This window comes from Athene noctua, chromosome 8 (assembly GCF_965140245.1).
Source record: "Athene noctua chromosome 8, bAthNoc1.hap1.1, whole genome shotgun sequence".
Taxonomy (NCBI): Eukaryota; Metazoa; Chordata; class Aves; order Strigiformes; family Strigidae; genus Athene; species Athene noctua.
In genome coordinates, this window is record NC_134044.1 from 18,921,803 (window position 1) to 18,943,109 (window position 21,307).

Genomic DNA, 21,307 nt, shown 5'->3' on the forward strand with positions numbered 1-21,307 from the left:
GCAGGGCTGGGGCGCCCTGTCCCCTCCCGGGACACCCTGTGCCCGCCCTCCCCACGGTGCCTCTCTCACGGGGCTCTTCCCGAGGTCTGTCCCCAGGTCCGGGCTGCTCCCGGCGCGGCACAAAGGGACCCACGGGCTGGCGGCCCGCCCCGTGTCACTAGAACGGGGGGGTGGGGGGTGTCCTGCCCCGGGGGTGCGGGGGGCCGCGGCAGCCCGGTCAGGAAGGGGAGCGAGCGCTTCGCGCGTGAGGCCTTCTGGGCCCTGCCGCAGCCCGTAGGCCGCCCCTGACCCGGAAGTGGACGGTGGGGGCGCTGGGACATTTAAACGGCGCGGAGCGGCGCGGCGGGGGGAGCGGCGCGGCCGGTGAGTGGCGGGGCCGGGCTTGGCCCAGAGCCCCCTCCGCGGGCCCGTAACCGGGGTCCTGGGCGGGGGGAGGGAGCGGAGCGAGCCGCTTCCCGGCCGGTCCCGGTGGCGCTCAGGCCCTGTCAGCCCCGTGGCAGCGCCGCCGGGGGGCCGGGGCCGGCGGTTTGCTGGCTCGTCCTGGGGCGAGGGCTCGTCCGCGGAAGAGCCCGGGCTGCGTTCTCGAGGGGGTCGGGGTCTCTCCGGGCCGGAGCGCTGGCGCTGGCGCCTGGCAGGGGAGGCGGCAGACAGGGGGCTGCCCGCCCTGGGGCTGCCCCTGGTCCCAAGGGTGCCGGTGGCGGCGGCCCTGCAGCCCCGTTCCTGGGCGTGCTCCTGGTGCTGGAGGGGGTGCGCCCACCCTCGCTGCAGTGCGCTGCCTGGGGCCCTCAGACACCCCCAGAGCGCCAAGTCCAGCGGGACGGCAGGCTGGTGATGAAGGCCAGTGTTGCTCTTCAGGAACAGCCGGGTGAAGATAACAGGGGCAGTTTTCATCTTGGGCCCGGCTAAGCGAGCATCTTCCCTCGGTTCTTCCTTGCCGGTGTTTCACTCATCCACATCGCTGGCCCATCTCGGGGGGAGGCAGGGTGGGCGTAGCTCGTACCCACCTCTGCCTTCCCTCTGCTCCCCAGTGTTAGGAAGCTGCCAGTTCCTGGTTGCTCATGGAAAACTAATAATGAAATTGTAATGTGGTGGGGGCTTGTAAGTCCCAGGTTTTTTTTGTCTGTGTTCCAACTGCTAACTGGTAACACTATTAAAGTTGCAGAAATTACAGTGAAGGTGAGGTGCAAATGTTTACTCTTTACCTGTAAATAAAGATGACAAACTCTTGTATCCTGGAACCAGTGTTTGGAGAGTAGTCTCGCTGGCTTTTATAAATGTTATCTACTTCTATGGAATTGGCAACGAGAGATGGTGACGTTAAAAGAAAGCTTGCTGTAGACCTACCCGTGTGAGGGTTTTGTAATAGCGCTGTAGCAGGTCAGTCTATTAGAAAAGTTTAGCTATTGGCCAGCACCAATGGAAAATCTTAGGAACAAAAATCACAAACCGCACAATTTTTCCTATTTATTCAGGGATTTTTAATTTTTTCTTTGTATTGTGAAGCCTATTCACATCCGTGCTCAATTACTTAAGTAAATCTCACTGCAACATGCGTTGTTTCTCTGAAAGGGCCAGAGAAGGCTCTCTGAGGAGGGGTCAGCTCTGTGGTCCCTGGTCTCTGTCAGGTGATGCCCTCTTTCCAGGGCAGAGGAGACTGCCTGGGTGCTTATCCTCTGTGCAACTGCAGAAAAAGGGAGAAGAGGGCTGGGTAAGGGTAAAGAAAAATTCCAAGCATGGTGGGACTAGGGAAGAGAATACAAATTTCTCTTCTGCTGAGCTCTGCGTTCTGTCCTGCCAACACCCCTGTGCTTAGATAAGTGAAGAGAGAAAATGTTAATGGACAGTATTCTTTATTTTAGCTTAGAGTCCAGTGCATCTCACTTCTGGCACAGAAGAGATGAGAGTGAGCTTTGAAGTTCTCAATGTATCAGCTGGGGTGAAGTTCAGCTGTTCAGCTTCAAACATGTCTTGAAGGAAAAAAGGCATTTTTATGAAAACCTGCAGAAGACAGCAGTTGCACTGGGCTCCATTATCTATATATTTCTATATTCCTCTTTGATGTTACATACAGCAAAAGTCATTGCTATGTCCTGTCTATACCTATAATTTACCTTAATAGTAGCTGAGGATAATTTACTAGATTGTTTTGCTCCAAGAAATTAAAAGCTAGAGCAGCTGAAAAAGGATTGAAAGATGCTTGATCTACTTAAGTTCCACACTTTTGCAGCAAAGGTGGAGGCATAATTCCATCTACAGAAACTGGCACTGGATGGAGTGGTGGCCAGTGTGTCTCAATCACCAAGAATTACAAGCTCTTGCAAGATAGTTGTGCTAGAGAATTTTATTTTATTTCTGTCTTAATGGGAGTGAGTTTATGGCTACAAAGACAAGCTGAAACAGTCTTGGTATTTGAAACAAATGTCCTATATGATCCAGAAGTGTCAGTCACTGTGAGAGGGAGGTAGCAGGCAATGTATACCTTTTACTGCAACACTGAAGCACTTCACTAAGGCTGCAGTTACTTTTGAAGACTCCAGGTTGGACAGGACAAGATTTTACTTCAATACTAGCTAAACTGCTGCATCTGGTACAGTCTGTCAGTCAGTGCTTTAATTTACCTGGCTTTTTCAAAGGCAAGGAAGAGTGGATTAAAGGAATCCCTTATATTTAGCCTTTGGATAAAGATCTGCATTTTGTCTGGCATGTGAGCAGGTATGGCTTACAGACCGTGGTCACTCCTAGGTCACTGACAGGGATTTGGTGCAGGGCAGATGTTGAACACATCGTGAAGCCCCTTCCCCCAGTGAGTGGCTCACCAACCCAGAATTTCTGTAAAGGTCAGTGCATTCTCACTTGGTACATTTTTGTGTCTTTTAGTGTAATCAATTTTATTTGACACTTTTTTTCAAGAAAATAACCCTATTTTCCCCTGTGTCTATTTATAACTCTTTGAAGTCTGGGCCTTTTACTGCACTATGGATCAGCTGGGGTATGTGAGAAGTGCTGCTTCAACCCAAGGTGCCAAAGAGGGATTGAGCAAGCCCTCTGCTCCCCAGAAGAATGCTTATGCGAGGCTTGTGCAAAAGCACCACAGCGGCCGATTCCGGTCCTATTTGAATCACATTGCACAGAAGATGCAGCTGGAAGACAGCAGCTCCAATGGCTCCAGCTCAGATCTGGACCTGTCCCTGAGGAGAGGCCTCGTGAAGGATAGTCCAGCCAGGGATGGGTTGGATATGCACAGCTATTCACCGGTCAGAACATCTCACCTGGAACAGCCCATGCCTGGAGGATTTGAGACCAATAAACCCCAAACCACTCTGAACAGATGTCCTCATAAAAAAAATGCCATTGTTAGTCCAGAAGGAGACTTGGAGGTGGAGGAAGACTATTATGTACATCAGCGTGGAGCTGTAGCTGACTTGTTAAATATGAGTGATGCCCTGGGTGGGAGAGTGTCGAATGGCCTGAGACACCGTGCAGCTCTGCAGAAGTCTTCTGGTTCTGATGAAAAGGATGAGGAGGACATGTGGAGGAAGAAACATAAGAAACGAGGCAGGTGTCCTGTCAACACAGATACAGCAGCTGGACACTTGTTGACTGAGCAGTTTAGTGAGGATGTGCTGGCAGTAAATGCCAGGAAAAACAGTCACTTTTCTCCAGGTCAAGTCCAAGGTGAGTTCACACTAATGAACTGTTTGGTCCACTTGCTGCAATTACTGTGGAATTGAATGTGATGTTTTAGTCACAAGTGAGTTAACATGAGCCTGTTCTACTCTGTCCAAGTTAGTCAGTCCTTAGTTACCTGTGGGTGGCTTTGTCCTGGTTTACGAGTAAGCCATCTGGCATGTGCAGATGGCTTCCTGTGGAGCCAGTTTGGTGCTGGCAGGACCTAATCCTCTGGCCTGAACTCTGTGAATGTGGCTGTGCTGCTTTCAGGATCAGCTCAAGACTAGGAGAGCCCAATTTCTGTGGTGTAGTGTCCAAATTAATAAGACTGCTGGATCTGAGCTGGCTGAGGGCAGAGTCATGCTTTTCTCTGCATTGCCTCTTTCTGTCTGGAGTGTTGGTTTGCCTTTGCAGAGGGTCCAAGTCCATCTAGTACCCAGGGGCTAAGATGTCTGTATGATATCTAATTCCTGATACGGAGTGTTGACTCCAGTAAATTTTGCTGTTAGTAACAAAGAGATCATATCCTGCCGTAATAAAGTGAACATGTCTCTTAAATGCAATATTCAAGGCAAAAAGCCTGCTTACATAGAGAAATCAAATTTTTTATTAAAGAAACCCCCAAAACACAGCATCAACAAGCAACCAAAGCCAGGCAGTTTAAATTTGATCTTCTTCAATGTAATGGGTTAAAACTTCCTCTGAATGTTATTTATGGTGAAATACTTGGATAGCCTGATCTTACGAGCTACTACTGGAGGAGCTCATAAATGTCACTGTATTAAATTCACTGTAACAAGTAGAAAAGAGATCGATTTCTCAGCTGGGTAAGATGGGCCTGAGGCCTATCACAATTCTTGAGTTGGAAATCAAGTAAGTGTTTAACTAAATCAATCTCACAAAACTATGCCCTATCACTCAAGAGTGGCAAGTAATATGCTTTTTTCAGGTTTTATGGTATTTTGGGGGCTGTGACAGTAGATCATGTGCTAAAGTTGGTAAACTTCCATGAGTTCTTGCAAGACAGATCATAGAGATTTAACACATGCAGATTATGCTAAAGTTTGTTGATGAGCTTGATTTTTGGGAAGGTTTTTTTTTTTTTTTTCATGCTTCATTGTAACATTATTTATTATGCTAGCCTGTTATAATAGACCTTACAGCCTTTTACCCTTCAGCTTTGGGAGAGTAGGGAAGATCAGCTAATGGAGATGGAGAGTTTAGAAGGCTTACAGTTTGTAGCCATGAAAGCAATAGGTGCCTACTGGAATTTAGGCTAAAATAAAAATACTCTGGCTTTCAGAAGCAAGCACCTGCAGTTCCCTCCTGCTGTAGTTGGGAGTGGGGTTGCACAAACCCTTTGAAAACTAGTTGTTTGTTTAATGTAAAGACCTAGAGCAGAAAACATTGACCCTCATGTTTGACCTCCCAGGTGGAAAACTCACACCGTGGGGAAGATTATTGGAAAATTATTTGCTTAACAGTGACATCCTTCCTCTTCTTCCCCCTGCATGCCTGCCCAGCCACCCTCCTATGTAGATGAGAGTGTTACACTCCAGAACACTTGCAGGGACATGAAAACAGTTTCTTAGGGAGGAAAGAAATAGGAAGAAAAAAATTATGTCATTTGATTGAGAGAAACGTCTTTTCTGCTGTTCAGTTTGAGTATATTTTAGCACTCTTGTTTAAGTGAAATGAAGATTTTACAGTATGCAAGCACTTAGGTATAAGAACTCACACATCACAGTACCAGATTAATATTTTCTCACTTCAAAGCTTGTCTTTCTGTCTTGAAGCTGATATAAATCATATTACTTTGCATAGGCAGGTGTCTGGTTTGATCAGTTTAAATCAAGGCTTGTGAAACTGTGATGGCAAGAATTGCTTCTGTCTTAACGGTGAGGCGTATAATCTTTTCAGTAGTGACATTTCCTCACAAATTAACTCTGTTCAGGCTGTTGTAGGCTTTCCAAAAGGCTCTTTGAGCTAATCTCAAAGCCAAGCATCTCTCTTTATATCACTTTGTTTCATTGTCCTCTTCTTAACAGCTCTCCAGCTCAGGCTTAGCCATGGTCAGGTTTGCAATGACCCTAAAACTGACGGTACTAAAATGGCAGGCCAACATAGAGGACTGAGAAGACCCTTTGAGTGCCCTGGGGTAGGCTGTGGGACTGGTCCTTGTTAATGTCCTTCCAGTGGCGTGGCAGTTCCTGTGGCCTTGGGGGAAGCAGAGTGGTTTGTGGAGCCCCAAGCAAGCGTCACTGAGCCCTGGAGCTCACTGCTGCTGTTGTGTGGCTGTCCGAGAAGCACTGGGGATTACCTTTGTCATTCAGCACTGTAAGGCCCCAAGACAAGGCTTGGGGGAGAGAAATAATTTCATAGCAGATAATTAAGAGACTGACCGTGTCAGTCTCTTCTGGTGTTCCATATAGTAACTGCTTTTCCTAAGTATCGGAAACTGCCGCTGTGAGAACTGAGTGTGAACAAAACTCTATTGTTCCTTGTCTGAAATGTGACATAGTCATGAAACTGCAGGTTGGATTCACTCTACGGTATCAGCACTCTTAGATTTGGGAAGACGGATATAGACACATCCCACAGATTGTTGCTCCTTTCTGTGTAGCTATAACCTCTGTGAAGAGAAATGCCATAAAGCCTCCTGTCCTGAAATTTATTCTCAAACAAACCCCAGTAAGACAGAAAATAATCCTAAAATGCCATTTTAAATTGTGATGCTTATAGTTTTTCATCTAATACAATTTTCCTGCTGGTATTTTTCCCTAAATCTCCAATCCTCTGGGTTCTTTGGGTGCTAAAATTTGGCTAAATTTCCATCGCAGAAAGTCTTTTATGAAGTCCCTTGGGTTGTTTTCTGGTTTTGATCAAAGGCTTTAAGGGCTTTCCCACTTCAATCTAGAGTTAGTCATCAAAATCTCTTTTCAGACTGACTGATGTTTCTGTCATAAAAGGGCTTAAACCCCCCTTTTCCTTGAGGAGAGAAGTACTGATTCTTTCCGTGGCATCTGTCTGTCACATACTACTAGTAGTTGAGATTCACATGGCCTCTAAGTGAAAATTAATCTTAAATATCTGATGCATTGTTTTATCACTAAGTAGTTTAAACCAACCTGCATGTTTTATTCAGGACAGCAAGGTTTCGGTTGCTTTTTGGGTACGTGCACTTCTCAGCCTGTTTTTGAGGGAACGTTGCTGTTTGATAGCACATTCCTGAGTCTTCTGGAAAGCCTGAAAAACAGACATCTGCAGAAGCAAACCATCCTCCAAATGTGGAGTGCAGCACCGTCTTTGGGAACACCATCTCCTGGTCCCACTTGATTTCAGAGGATCTTGGGAGCTAGAGTACCATGGAGTGAGGTGGCTTTACTGATGCTGAGAGCCTGGATGGAGCAGGATGCTCTTCAAGGCTGATTGCTGTGAAATAGGTTCAGATTTTGCAGGGCTGGACATGCAGTGTCAGTCTGTATCTGCAAACATCCTCCTTGGAAGAGAACACCACCTCAGCTTCACTGGGTAGCCTCCTGAGGCTCTTCTCACTAAAAGCTTCACGGGTTTATGATGTGATGGAGGTATCTGTCAGGGTCAGCATGCCCCCTGAGTAGAAACAGACAATTCCTGGGTAACAACATGCCTCATCTGAAATGGCATAAGATTTCTGTGGCCCTTTCTGATTTATCATCTGTCTGACACTTGGCATTTATTTGCCCAGCCTGTGGTACTTAACCAGCTTGGGCAGCTTCCATGGAAGAATGTTGCTGGCAAGCAGGCTGGTGTTTAGCATTGTAGCTTTAAAAACAATTGTTGCTGTTGGATGGTGGTGTTGTGTTGGTGGCTGCAACTCTGACATTTAAAAGGTTCAGGATAGGTAAAGGAAATATCCTGGAATGGCTTTCCTGCATGTTTGATGGGCACAGCTGGTCAAGAAATACTAGCCTTAACAACATAGCAAATCTTAGGGGTTTTATCTTTCTGTGGTACACTGCAGTAAATTCTATATTTGCCTTTGATTCTCTGGGGGAACTTTGGAGTAAGGACCACAGCTTCTGCTTTTCCCTTCTTGTAATGCAAACTTAAGATAATGCCACTTTTCAGTGGTGAGTCTTCCAGTTCTTGTGTGGTGAAATTCAGTACTTAAGAATGCTGTTATCTCCCTATCTGGCACCAGTAAATATGAGCCAGCAATCTAGTAAAGGCCACAGAATCAGCTCAATAAATGGAGAATGTTACTTGCTGTGGAAATCTTTAAAATGTAGCTAATCTTGCCAGGTCCAATGTAATTTTCCTTAGTTGACGTTAATCATAGTAATAAGATATGGGAGAGGAGGGAAAACTGGATTTACTGTATGGCCCCATCCGAGAAACACATGAAAAATAGAATGCTTCTTTCTCTAATAGTTTAGCAACGTCATCACAAACATAAATTTCTCTCTTGCTTTTGATAGAAAAAAAATGTTGCATTCCAAAATCTTGTGCAACTAATGTTTTTGGCTAACACCAGCTATAGTATGTGAGTTAATATCTGATGTATCCTCTCTTGGGAAGATGAGATCCTGCCCTTGCAGGGACTGTGGGTTTTGTATGTGATCTAATAACCGTATTCCATGCCCTTTACCAGAGTCCTGAGCACACTGTGCTGCAGCAGGACTGAGTTCTGCAGCAGGAGCCCTTGCATTTGGTGGCAAAGCTTTCATCTCCTTTACCTACTAGTGCTCATGTGAAAATGTATCAGTGGAAATGCTTGTTGCCGTTAACCTGCTATTTTTTTTAAATCTATGTTTTTTCTTCTCTTTAGCCCCCATTATGTAGCTCAGGTAACTATGCCTGTCAGTGTGGTGTTCGTCCTAGGAAAACAATAGGCTAATACAAGAACTGAAATCGTCTTTAATTAGTATTACATATTTTTTTTAATGTGACTTTTCGTCAATTTATGCAACAGAGGTCCTGTTGAAGTCCCTTGGTGTCATTTTTTTACGAATTTAGGAGTCTGATGATAAAGGTGTGAGTATGGATGCTAGCATCTTAGCATAATAAAATTACGCACATGTGTAATGGTTTAAAAGCTGAACTAATTAAATTCAGCAGTAAATTGAGAATTGTTACCAACAGGTGTGTCTGGTTCATGCAGTGTCATGTTCTGACCCTGTGCTGTATAATACTTCTGTCAATCATCAGGAAGAAAGCATACAAGTAGAATTGAAAGTTTTTTTGCATGACTTGGAGACCGCAGGGAGTATTGAATAATGGGGGAAGTTACTGGCAGCCGTCTGGATCACTTGGTGGACTGGGAGCAAGCAAAACAAAATCCGTTTGTCAGGCCAGCACAGAACCATGCTAGCAGTGTGAGGAACCCAGTGTGGGAAGCAATAGCTTGGAAAAAAGTTTTGAGCTTTTGATGGATTAATCAGCTGAACATCCCCCTCCTGTGAAATGTGGCCAAAAGGGTAATGTATGAGCATGGGAATTGGAAGATGGAGTATGGGCTGCGTGTGTCTTTGGCACAGCAGCAGCAGCAGCTTCTGGAGTATTGTATCCTGCGGTGATGCCCTCTGTTTGGGGTGGATGGTGATGAATTTATGAATACTCAGAGGACGGCCACAAGGAAGATTAAAACGCTGGGATCATGAGTGAATGATTTGAGGAACCCTGCTTTACTTATCAAAGAGATGCTTGGGGGAAGGGAGCTTTCAGTAAATTGCCTACATGGGGAACAGATGTTCAATAATAGGCTACTCAGTTGAGCAGATTATGATATAACGCATTTGAGGCTAAACAAATCCAGGCTTGGAATACAGCACAATTTAGCGGTGTGAGGGTGAATGACCACTGGAACAGTTTTACCAAAGTTTGTGGCATGTGGGCTGTCACTGGCATGTTTAAAAGTCCTGATAACAAATTCTACTCCCGAAATAGGCTGTAGTTCAAACAGGAATTAATTTGAAAAAACATCTCTGTCCTCTGCTATCCATGAGGTCAGCCAGCCCACACACCCCAGTCAGGTCTGGCCCGTTGTTCAGATCATCTCTGAAGTGTCTCCTTCACCGTGGGTACCCAGGTAGGTAGGACAGGTGCTTTGCAGCTGGCTTCAGTGCCTAATTGGGATTCCTCTCCAGGCCATGGCTGCTGCAGGGCTTTCGCTGGTGCCTTGCTCTCCAGGCTCTGCTTCTGCCTCTCCTGTCCTGTGTGCTGGTGTCCATCGCTTGCCCTCCCACCTCAAGACCCCTGCTAACTAGCTCCATGCAATGCTGTGGGCTGCATGTCCCTAACTCCCTCTTGTGGGGAAATATGAGCTACGGAGAGCTGAAACTTGGCTGGGGTAGGATGGAAAACAAAATGTTGGGATCTATTGCATAAAATAATGCCTTCTGTGACAAAAATAAAAATTTCCAGGGTGCTGAAGGAAAATGTCAACACTAGCAGCTGCAGCCCACAGATGTATGGGGCAGGTCACGCCTTGGAGGATATTTCAGGCTCTCTACAGATACAAGCCTACAGTGATAATGCATTTTTGTTCAGTTTGTATGTTTTTAGGCATTTTTCCTCCGCAGTAGTAAGGGTTGTGAATTATGTACCTGCTACACTGAATGAGCACTATGGGCTTCATCAGCAAATTGTCTTATTCTGCAGTGGATTGGGTAACCTTGGGATACGTATGAATCTGAAAGCGGTTCTTTCACTTCTTCAGCTGTTAATGTCTTCTAGTACATTTAGCACCTCTCGTCAGGTGTTTTGCCTTTCAAAGCCTCTTGACTTCCTCTGATCTTCCAGCAACTTGCTTCCTTCAAACTACTGAAGCCCAGAGAAATTAAAGAGAAAACTTCCACAATATTATGTTTTTAAATTGTTTTTCCTGAAGTGCTGAAGAAGCCTTCTTACAGCATAGTTGCTGGATGAAACAAAGAGCAAAAGGTGTTGTGGAAGATGCTTTGGGAGGATGGAAGGACAAGGGGGCAGTGGAAGCAGCCCTGACCCACATTCCGAGGCAGGAGTGGAAGCCTGGAAGAGTGCAGTCATCAGGCGGAGTAGGTACTTAGGAGGTCACGAGCAGGGTGGAGCAGGTTCACAGAGAGTCCTGAAAACCAGAAGAGCTGTATCCCCTCCCTGACAACACCACTGAGCTGCTGCACGCAGCTGGAGCACAGTAACTATTTTGATAAACTTTTAGTCTATTGCTACTAAATGAGTTTCGTCACCAACCCTTAGTTCAGAGCCTGGAATGGTATCTTTGGCTCTTGCACTCATGTAGTATTCCTACAACACAAACCCTGCTGAGGAATTAAATAAAACTGCAATTACTGTCTGAGTTACTGAAGTCAAAATCCTGCAAGTGTTAGGATGCTTGGAAGTGTTTTTGAAGATGAAGCATGGTGTCGTGGGCACATGATCTTGGCGGTCAGGAGCAGTTTCCACAGCATTGTTTTCTGCAGCAGAAAGAATCCATTGTGCATTTTCCCTCATTTCAGATTTTTCAAAGCACAGGGCCTTTCAGAAAGCCAAAGTCAGCAAGAATATTTTCATTTTCCCTAGTTCCATACTGAAATCTTGGGGAGTGCAGCACAAAAGTTTTAAATACGTATGTGCAACATAAAGCAAAAGAGCAGTGGCAACATGTGCTTCCACCATGTATGTGCTTCCCACCTCATCTTTATGGGTCTGGAAGTGATCATCTGTCTTTGCTCCTGACTTTCCTGAGTATCCATGAACATGCCACCTCACATTTTTGCTACCTCCATCCCTAAATAAGAATGTTTCTTCCTCAGTGACTCGCTGTAAGAATGCTCAATGTCTGAATCTTTTACAACCAGCTACATTGGTATGGTCACCTCCGAAAGCAGCTCATAGCCCTATAAACTCACTCACAAACCATGACAGCCTGTATTTCCTCATTCAGGAGTCACTGGCTGGGGACAGCCTGCCTTTATGCAGCCAGCTGTCCCCCATGTGCAAGGATTCCCTTTGTGCTTTTTTTTCTTGGATGCTCAACTCTTCTCTGCAGATTTTGGCAGGCTTTCTGCCAAAAATGTTTAGAGAATCACCTTCTTCAAAGAGACAGGGCAAGAGAGCTCTCCATAGTTGTTCCCGGGTACACAGATGGCTCACAGTCAGACTGCATCCTGGTGCACGAACACAATTGCACCGGTAGACAAGCTGCTGGCTGGCACAGGCGGAGCTGTGTTACATTGTACAGGGTTGCTGATAACCAGTTGGGCTGTTGCTAGAGGGACCAGTTGCTTTGAATCACTCCTGAAATTACATTTAAGAGCTGTGTGGACAGGCCTTCACTTTAAGTGCTATCTTCTTGTATTATTTTGATTTGTCTTGATGGTGGAAAGTTATAGCTCAGATTTACGCCGTGGCTGGGCCCTGGTGGCCCATCGTAATGGGTCAATTAATGGAGACTGGTGGGCATGGGAGCTAGTTCTGGCAGCTGGATTTCAATACATCATCCACTCAGTTCAGGACATTTGCATTGAATTTACATTTTGGCTGAGCCTGTGCATGTAAATGTAGGTCTGCATTGTTTCTCTTCTTTGAATGACTGTTTAATTAACTTTAAACTTAATTATGCAATCTGCCATCTGCCTAAATCCCTACAGTGCTGTCATATCACTGTCCTTTTCCACTTCCGCAAAGATACACCCTTTCCCGGAAGTTTGCCCTATTTTTCAGTCATTAAGATAATTTCAAATCATTCACATCCTTGGTTATTTTTGAGGAGGACTCACAGCGACATTGTAGGAACTCCCTTTAGCTCTGTGGTCCAGCTTGGACTGAGCACAGGCGTGTGCTGCAGAACCTCCAGTTTAGGATTCTTTGAGTTTATGTTTCATCAGAGAAGGAGGATCTTTTTTTATTTGCTTGTGATAAGGAGAATGTGCTTTCAGACTTTCTCTTTAGACCTCAGATTGAGCATCTGAAATGCTGCCTACCAGGTTTATCTCCTGAAAGTCTCTTTGCTGCAATGAAACTGAACTGAATTGATAACGTATCTCAATGTCTTGTCTTTCCACTCCTACATCTCTAATGAATTCTTTCCCATGACATCCTCATTTCTCTCTATTGCTTTGTCTTTAATCTTGAGCCATCTACTTTATTTAACCTCTTTGCTTCGAGATACTGTAAAAGGAATGGAGGTGGTTCTGTTCCAGGGCTGTCGGAGAACTCTGAACTCATTTAATCCACATTGAGAGCAATGTTGAAGCACTGCTGTTCCTAGCACAGGCTGGAGCGGAGCGGAGCTGAACTCACAGGGAGTGTGGTGGATGGGGTTTGGTTCTGTTTGTGTTATTGAGGCTCTAGCACAAACTTCTGCTTGACATAAAACCCAAGGAGTGTCTTTTTTCTTCCTAGTACAGAACTCTTTCCTTGAGCAGCTCTACCAACAGTTGTCTTTGTGTTTTTCATTTTAAAACAAGACAGAACAAAAAAGTACTTGGCTGTTACCATTAGTGGAACACTTAGTCTCTTACATACGCAAAATATTTTGCAAAACATAAATAGGTAGTTACTTCTGGTCTGTCTGTGACCAGTGTTTCTGTTGACATAACTCACATTTGAGATTACTTCAATGATGTTTGTTAGCTTTGCTGGTTATTTATGACTGTGTGTGGTAATTTGATCCCAGCCATTGTAGTAGTCATTTAAGTGCTTGGAGTTATATCATATGGCATGTACTGGATGTCACCAGTGCATTACAAATTAATAACAATCTAACAAATGTATTTCAGCTTTTAAAATTTGAGAGGGAATTATTTCAGAGGCTTCTTCAAGCAGTGGAAAATATCAAATAGCTTTTAAATTGCCTGTTTAAGCATATGAAAGGGGAAGACATGGGGATCCTAACAAAACCACCCTGATGTTAATGCAGTTCGTACTGGCAAAGCATGATTTTGCTAGTAGAGTTTTATTTGACTTTGAAGAATGAAATGAATAGTTGCCTGGTACTACAGTGTCAACACTAGGACTGTGCCTATCCAGAGCAACCAGCCAGGAACTGCATCCCCCCAGCTCATCAAAGCTGGCACAGTTAGATTCACAGAAGTACCTGCAATGAGTTTTTCAGGGGCTTTGTAGAATTTGGGATTTTTTGGGTCCCAGGCATCTTTTCAAAACAAGGCAAAGTTTCTGTTGGCTGAACTCTTGTATTGAGACTGTTAATACACCCTGTTACACATCAGCATCCATAGTGGCTCATAAAGTTGCAGATGGGGCTTCCTGGAAGGTCATGGAGAATCTTCATTTGCGAAAAGACCAAATTTGATGGTTTCTAAGATTTGCTTTGCCAACTCTGCCAGGAGCCATGGGCCAACTTGTAGATCTGTGAGGTGATGCCTTGAGTTATCACGTGGTTGGACTCCTAATTCATTAAGTCTCTAGTAAGGATGATCATGAACATGTTTTACATAGCTTTCTTGCCATGCTTAACCTAGTCTGACTTAAATGGGAATGTAGGACTAAGCAGGGGCTGGCAGCAGAGTTCTCATTGCCTTTAGTTGGTTAATTCCCACTTTTGGAGGTAGCGCAGTGTTGGGTGACCCTTCATTTGGTAGCTGCCATGCCTTCTAGCTCTTGGGTGTATCCTTGCAGTGTTTTATTAAGTGCATAGCTGGGTTGTCTTGAAGAATTAAGTGTCAGGGAACCTCTTGGAAGGTTTAAAGGAAATTGGTTTAAGTTATTGAAATGTGTCAGCAATGAAATGAAACATTGTAGAAATACAGACAAATATTTAGTAATCATGTGCTGAGAGTGTCTCATTAACTGATAACAAGTTGTTCTATTGCATGTTATCAGTTCTGGGGATATGCTTCTGTTTCTTCTCACGCCTATGCTAACTGTAATTTGGGGGTATTTGAAATATTCCCTTGCATATCTAGATCATGATCTAATGCTGGGAAGCAATGGAAAATCCTCTTAGCAATAGCAGAGTTAGCAGAGGTGTTGATGCCCAGTTGTGGACTGATAAAGGTAAGCAGTAGATGGAAGTATTTTGTGTTGGAAAAGTTTGTAGCAATATTGTTCCATCCAACACTTTCAACATAATTCCTTTTTTTAAATGTAAAAGGAACGTGTTGAGATAGCTGTCAGTGGGGTGAGTACTAAACCTGTAGAGGTGTTACCAGCACAATTGTTGGGGTGCTCTCACAGTCCTGCCCATGCCAGGGAGCTGAGTTAAATATAAATAGTGTAGATGGTAACAAAGCTGAAAGTTTAGTTAGAAGTAAAAATGCCTAGTGACAAGGTAGATGCCCTTTGACAGGAAAGAGGAAAGCTATACCATGATGTCCATACCTTGGAATTCACTTAAATCTCTCAGGTAAAACTAGGTCTTGCTGGATTCTGAATGGGAGATATCCAAGGAGTCATGGATGTGCTGATAAAAATTGAGTGAGGAATATTTTCCTTCTGTGCTGGTAGTAATCAAATAACTTGTCAGGTGTTAGAGGGCAGTTGGAAATGTTTTATTTTTGGTAAAGAAAATTGAGGGTCTTGGTTCTTTCTTGTGTAAAGCAATATGCAAATTTTAATATAAAAATAAAGACTTTCTGGCCTTGCTAACTTCATGTTTAGCTGAACATTTTGGTTGATTTAGTTGACCATCTAGTTGATCAACTGACTAACAGATGTAAATTTAATTAAATGCAATACTTTTTGAAATCTAAACTATAGAGTGATTTTGTATAAATTTTGTATAAATTATGTCAAAATAAGCTGATTTAAAACATCTAGTCTCCTCTCTTACTGTAAACCAGATCAATTATTCTGGGAAGCTGCCTGCATGCATTTTTTTTTTTCCAAAATAAGAAAAGATTAATAGGTACTTAGTTTTAAAGACCAAAATGTGCCATTGTGTGATGTCATTGTTGTTGTGACGGAGATGAAGTGTGATGGTTTGGATTCTCGACTGAGCTCCAGTGCTGTTCTTTCAGAAGAGCTCAACCAGCCGCCGCTGCCTGCACGCTGGATGCTGGACTGGGCTTCTGGGTTGGAGCCAGCCCCCAGCTCCATCCTTTCTGCTCCTTTCCTGGTGCTCATTTGGAGAATAAGAGCGAGTCACTGATTGGAGACTGTTCTGAAAGCCCACAAATGCCACTCACTTTTCTTTTCATGCCTCTAGCTGTGGAGGTGGGAGTTGTGTGTTTCTGCTTCCCACAAGTGCTTCCCCTTGGCTAGTTTGAAGGGGTTCCCTGCTCCATATGTGGAATTGCTGGTCCTGTTCAGGTGTCCCTCTGTCACAGTCATAGGGAGCCTTCTTGCCTGATACAGGTGTTGGAGTTATTTCAACCTAAGTCTCCCTCCAGAGGACTTCAGTGGCTGGACTAGATAATCTTCAAGGTCTTTTCTAACCTAGATGATTCAGTGATTCACATTGTTACTCCTATATTATTTCCAGCTGAAAATGGCAGAACATCTAGAAATCCTAGGTGTGTGGTGGCTGCATTCATGGAGAGCAGCTCTGCATCATCCACGCAGCCAGATAAACATACTCAAACATGTTCCATTTGCTTTGTGTTGTGAATACTTGTGTGACTGGTGTTACAATTGCCCTGCATTCAAGCTTGAGTGGTTCTGCACAGGCAGACATGTTTGTGAATTGTGGTTGTTTCAAGCCTCCTGTTAGGATGTATCAACCAACCTCATCTCTCAGCTCTCCCTTCTACTGAAGTTACTTTTAATGTTTTGATTATACTTATTTACTTATTAATTTATTTATTGATTATTTTAATGCCTAGAATGTGTTGCTACTTTGTATGACATCTTACCCTCAGAGATCTTGCTATATCTTACATATTACACAACTGTAACACCACAGCAAAAGTTAAGATTTCTGACATGCCTGATTCTGGAATAGAATTTAACTAAGTTTAATAGCAGTTATTTCAGAAAGGATAGTCTCAATATAGCTTACGCTATCTATAGAGTAGTCAATTTGCAGTTTGCTTTGTGGAATAATGTCTGTTTATCCATCAGAATATTAATGCTGGGCAGCAGGGACAGCAGGAAAGCCCATCATGAGAAGTGTTTCTAACTTCCAGTTTTACGGGACAGGTGCATTACAGCAGCAAATATTGAACCTAGTTGAAACAGATGGCAACCTGTAGTTAGCTCTTTTTCTTTTAAAAGGAGAAATACAAGAAATTACAGTCATGCAGAATTTGATGTGTTCCAGTTGAATGCTAATTGTGACAGTTGTCTGTGGCTTTGTAACAGGGGTGGTTTTGTTTAGCCATAAATGTCACAGCCAACGGGGTCAAATACTTATCCAAAGTGGCTGTGTGTAAACTGGCTTGCAAGCCAACTATGTCGAAGCAGAGTTTGTTCATTTGAGTAAATTTTTTCTTTGAATTTGTGTCTGAGTCTGAGCGGATGTAAAATCCCACTGGAGAACAAGCCAGAGGCTTAAGTGTTGGAAACATGCAAGTGCCTCTCTGCATGTCTACCTTTCAGCACGGAAAGGTGCTTCTCCACCCTTTGCTGTTGCTGTGCATTATTTTTGGCAGTAGTGTCCCCAAACTTTCTGAACTGATGGCCACAGCAAGTGCCGGGACAGCTCTGTTCTGCGGTGCCTAATTCTGGCTCTCAGCTCACTTCCCAACTCAATAAATATTTTTTTCTCTTTCCCCCCCTGCATTTTAGTTTTCTGCTCTTTTTTTTTTTTTTTTTTTTCAGCTCCTTCTTAATTACATGTTAAGATTTAGCCTCCTTTTAATCCCAAGTTCTTTAATTCATAGTAGTATTTTCTGTGACTTGCTGTCATAGAAACAAGGGCTTTAGAGGACCTTATGAGGTTGTGTAATCCACTTCACTACCTCAAGGAAAAAACTGCTCTTTTTAGACCAACTCTGGCAGACGTCTGTCTCACCTATTTTTAAGAACCTCCAACGAAGCAGATTGCATGACCTCTCTGGGTGATCAGCTCGGTGCCTTGCTTTTTTAATACTGTTTCTGACATCCTGCCCGTTGCAGTTTAAGTCAGATTCTTTCACCAAAATGTCTCCATCCAGAGAAAACCATGTTGCTGATTTAAAAACTATTCTGCTCAGACCTCTCTAGTCCATACTTTTACTTCTGGTGTCTGTTTTTGAACTTAATCTCTTGACCCTTAGGGCATTTGCAAATCAGTTAATTTTAGTTCCATCTTATCATGTGGTCCATACAGGTAGTATTGCCTCGTTTGCATTGGTTAAAACCTAACTGTGCGGCTGCGCTTTTGCTGCGTTACAGCTGCAACCTCCCTCAGACAGTCTCCTCCCTGACAGCATGTGTGGAGTATGAAACGCTTGTTTGTGTAGACAAAGGCCAAACTACATTGCCCTTATCCTTATTGTCACTGAAAACAGAGGTCCCCACTTCATTACAGTGTCCCATTTGGAGACCCTGCTGTGGCATTTAATCTCTTCCTGGGCTATCTGAGCTGGCACCTTGAGTTGTTCCTCTGCCTCTCTTGGTGTCTCTACCCCTGAGTTAGGAGGATCCTTCTCTCATTCCACTGATTTGCCTGTTATTAGACATATGGAAGTTGCTTTCATCTGTGGCTGAGTGGCAGTTTTCTCTTATTGTGCCATATTTTTAAAGATCTCTGCTTAAGTACAGCTTTTTAAACATTGTTTTTCTCGCTGCCTCAGTTTAATTCTATGAAGCAATCTGCCGTTTAGTTTGTGAAGTATAGCATACTTAAAAAAATTTGCCTTGTAACTTGGATAGCCCCATAGCAAGTAAGTTGGCATTGCACATTTTCTGACTTGCAGGTACAAGCTTGTACCCAGGGAGCGTAGCCAGGAGGGGCTGGAAGGCAAAGCTGTGATGACATGTTCAGTCTCCAGGTGGAGGGCCAAGAGGGCAGCTGTGCGGCGCTGGGTTGCATTCCAATGTGCTGATCCGTGGAACAGCGTTGGCATACACTTTGGAAGCTGCTGCTTGCTCTCCTGGCTGTAGGGAAGGGGCTGAGGTGATGGCAGGGAAGGAGGGGGTGAGTCTTTGCAGAATATTTTTGTATGATCATGGCCTATTCTGAGCAAGCTGGACATTTGGAGCCTTGGCATTTCTTTGTGGTGTGGTTGTGTATCGTGCTGCCTCTGGTAGCTCAAAAGTTAATTACCCCAGAGAGGGTTGTTGAGAATTTTTTTTCTCCTTGATTCCTGAACGGCTTAATTAAGTTGTAAGGAAGTTATATTTTCTCACTACTTGGGGGCTTAATGGGGTGGAGGCTTTGGAAACAGTTTAACAATTTCACATTTTATATGCTCTAATGAATTTCCCAGGATTTTGGAAGGGTTGTATCCAACTTTAGTATCGTAATTTCCAGAGTTTTATTTATGCTAAAATAAGTTAGTTTGGATTAAGAGGCACAAAGAGCCAACAGATTACAAATGAACTAATGAAGACATCGTTTCTTTTGGATAAAGAGCGTGATTCACAGTTGTGACTTGTACTGAAGTACTGCAGACCATGAGTTTCACCAGGACCACAAGCTGGCAATGGGGTTCCTCTTCCCTCCCCTGTTGTTTGAAACCTGTGTTTGATTTCAGGTGCAGAAAAGAGAGGGTTTGCAAGGACCAGAAACAACTCTGAATCTGCAAGAACTCCCCAGAACTTCGATAGGAAGAGGCAACTCTCTCAATCGCAGACAGAAACAATGAACAATTCAGACAGCAGAATAAATCCTAGACAACTGGGAACTCCCAGAGGTATTAAAGCAGAGTGCATACACTCTTCAGGAATAAGCTGCCTTGAAGCATGTGCTCAGCACTATTAAAAGATGGGCTGGGATGAATGCTCTTAACTCTAAAATGAGCTGTAAAAGACTGTCGATTATTTGTAAAATATGATTATTCCAGGCTTTTTTGGTGCTCTGAAGTGGGGTGCCAGTATTTCTAGGGAATCTGTTCTCAGAAATTCAACTTTGAATACAAAGCCTCTGTACAGCTGCTGTTAAGATACATGGACAAGTTTGGTGGGCAAGATAACACTTATGAATTTTTGTTTGCAGGAGGATCCTATGCTGCTGTCCCAACATCAGGTGATAGAAAGAATCTAAATAAACCCACTCGAGGGAGGAAGAAGAGTATATTTGAAGCCTACATGTCAAAAGAAGATGTTTCAGCAGGACTGAAAAGGGGAGAGCTAATTCAGGTGCTTGGAACATACAACGCCCATGCTCTTGTGATAAGTCTGTGGGAATCACAGGCAGTTTTTGGAAGTCAATGTCAGTTGGTTGCATGACAGGGAATTGATGTACCACTTGTAGATGCTAGAGGAAGATTTTTCCCTTTCTTAGAAGGTTCTAGAAGTGGAATGAAATCTTTTATGTTCAGCTGAAGTATAGTTTTTCGTTTGATGTCATGTTCTGTAAAAATCCTGATCCACACTCATGATGAATTGCAGAGATCTGGTTGGATGGTCTGCTAGCTGTGATAGTCATTATTGTGGAGACACTTGCTTTTACAAATGTTGCTCACAAACACAGCAGGTGCTGGCAGCCTTTGTCTTTGTCAGTGTAAGTAAAAATGAATGCCCTTAGCAAGATACTTCTTGCTGAAATTCCTCACAAAGATGTTTATTAGTCCTCAGCAATTAGATGCAGACCTTTCTGCTTTCAGATCTACTCTTCTTTTTTCAATCTATCAGCTCTTCCCAGAAGTCTCCCTCCCCCCAAAAAACGGGAGAGGGATGGTGCAAGTAATGCTGTGGTTCTTGGGGTCTCTTAGGGCTGTGCAGGGCACTGCAATAACTTGTTATAAACTCTGATGCAGCTGGTTAAACGAATGTCAAATGGCCAAGCAGTGGTACTGGAGCCTTGATTTCCTTGCATAATTTTCTTTGCAGTCCCCTCAAGTCAAAGGGCTGACCCAGGCACTGATGACAGTGTATGGTTTACTGAAGTAAGGCACAGATAGTAGATGGAGCTGAAGAGCCCATCAAGATACAGAAAATCATTTGCATGTGCGTGTATGGTTATTTGCCTGAGCAGCTAGCAGTAAGCGTGTTCTCATTTTACAGATTCTAAAGATCAAAGATCGGACTTTGTGCTTCCATTTGGAGCAGCAAAACTTCAGTCATAATTAGGCAACAATTCTTCTCTGAGTATCTAGCAAAACGTGGGAGTGGACCTGTCATTCGTGTGGGTATCTGGATCTCAGAAGGAGTTTTGCATAAAGGCAGGCAGGGCTGAAGTTCACTGAGGAGTAGGAGAAGAGGATAGCATTCTAGAACCACTGTTGTAGTACAGTCCTCAACATGGTGTAATGTTCTTCAGGACACACCTGGTGTCCTAGTAAGACCAGACTGTCTGGGGAAAACAGGCAGGTGGAAGACAGTGAGGGCATGACAGACACTCACGCTGAGGCATCACTTACCCAAACACACATGGGTGTGTTACTGTTTAATTAGTGTTGTAATGCTGGTGAGGTTCTGATTACTTACTTTCATCAATGTGTTGAAGCTGAAAATGGCATCACCTCACTTTTTGTCTGATTTCTTGTTATAATTGCATAGTAATTATTGTACAATAATATAATGGCATAATTTCTGGAGGTGTGATGAGGATTCCACATATAAGATCACCTGATTCCACCCTGAAGACCAAGCTGATGAGCTCTTAGCTTTCAGAAAAATGACTATGCGA

General features: G+C 43.8%; 1 protein-coding gene across 3 annotated transcripts in view; it reads left to right on the plus strand.

Moving 5' to 3' along the window:
• The first annotated feature begins 288 nt into the window (after positions 1-288).
• DIS3L2 (DIS3 like 3'-5' exoribonuclease 2) overlaps positions 289-21,307 on the plus strand; it is a 193,938-nt gene continuing 172,919 nt past the window's right edge. For 2 of the 3 annotated variants that reach the window (XR_012634103.1, XM_074912793.1), the window contains exons 1-4: positions 289-363; positions 2,956-3,675; positions 19,212-19,370; positions 19,673-19,815. Coding sequence is in view for 2 of the 3 variants with exons in the window: in XM_074912793.1 (XP_074768894.1) it covers positions 2,976-3,675; positions 19,212-19,370; positions 19,673-19,815 (1,002 nt within the window). In the remaining variant the exon portion in view is untranslated. The remainder of the gene's footprint in view (positions 364-2,955; positions 3,676-19,211; positions 19,371-19,672; positions 19,816-21,307) is intronic. The other variant, XM_074912794.1, reaches the window with a different exon arrangement.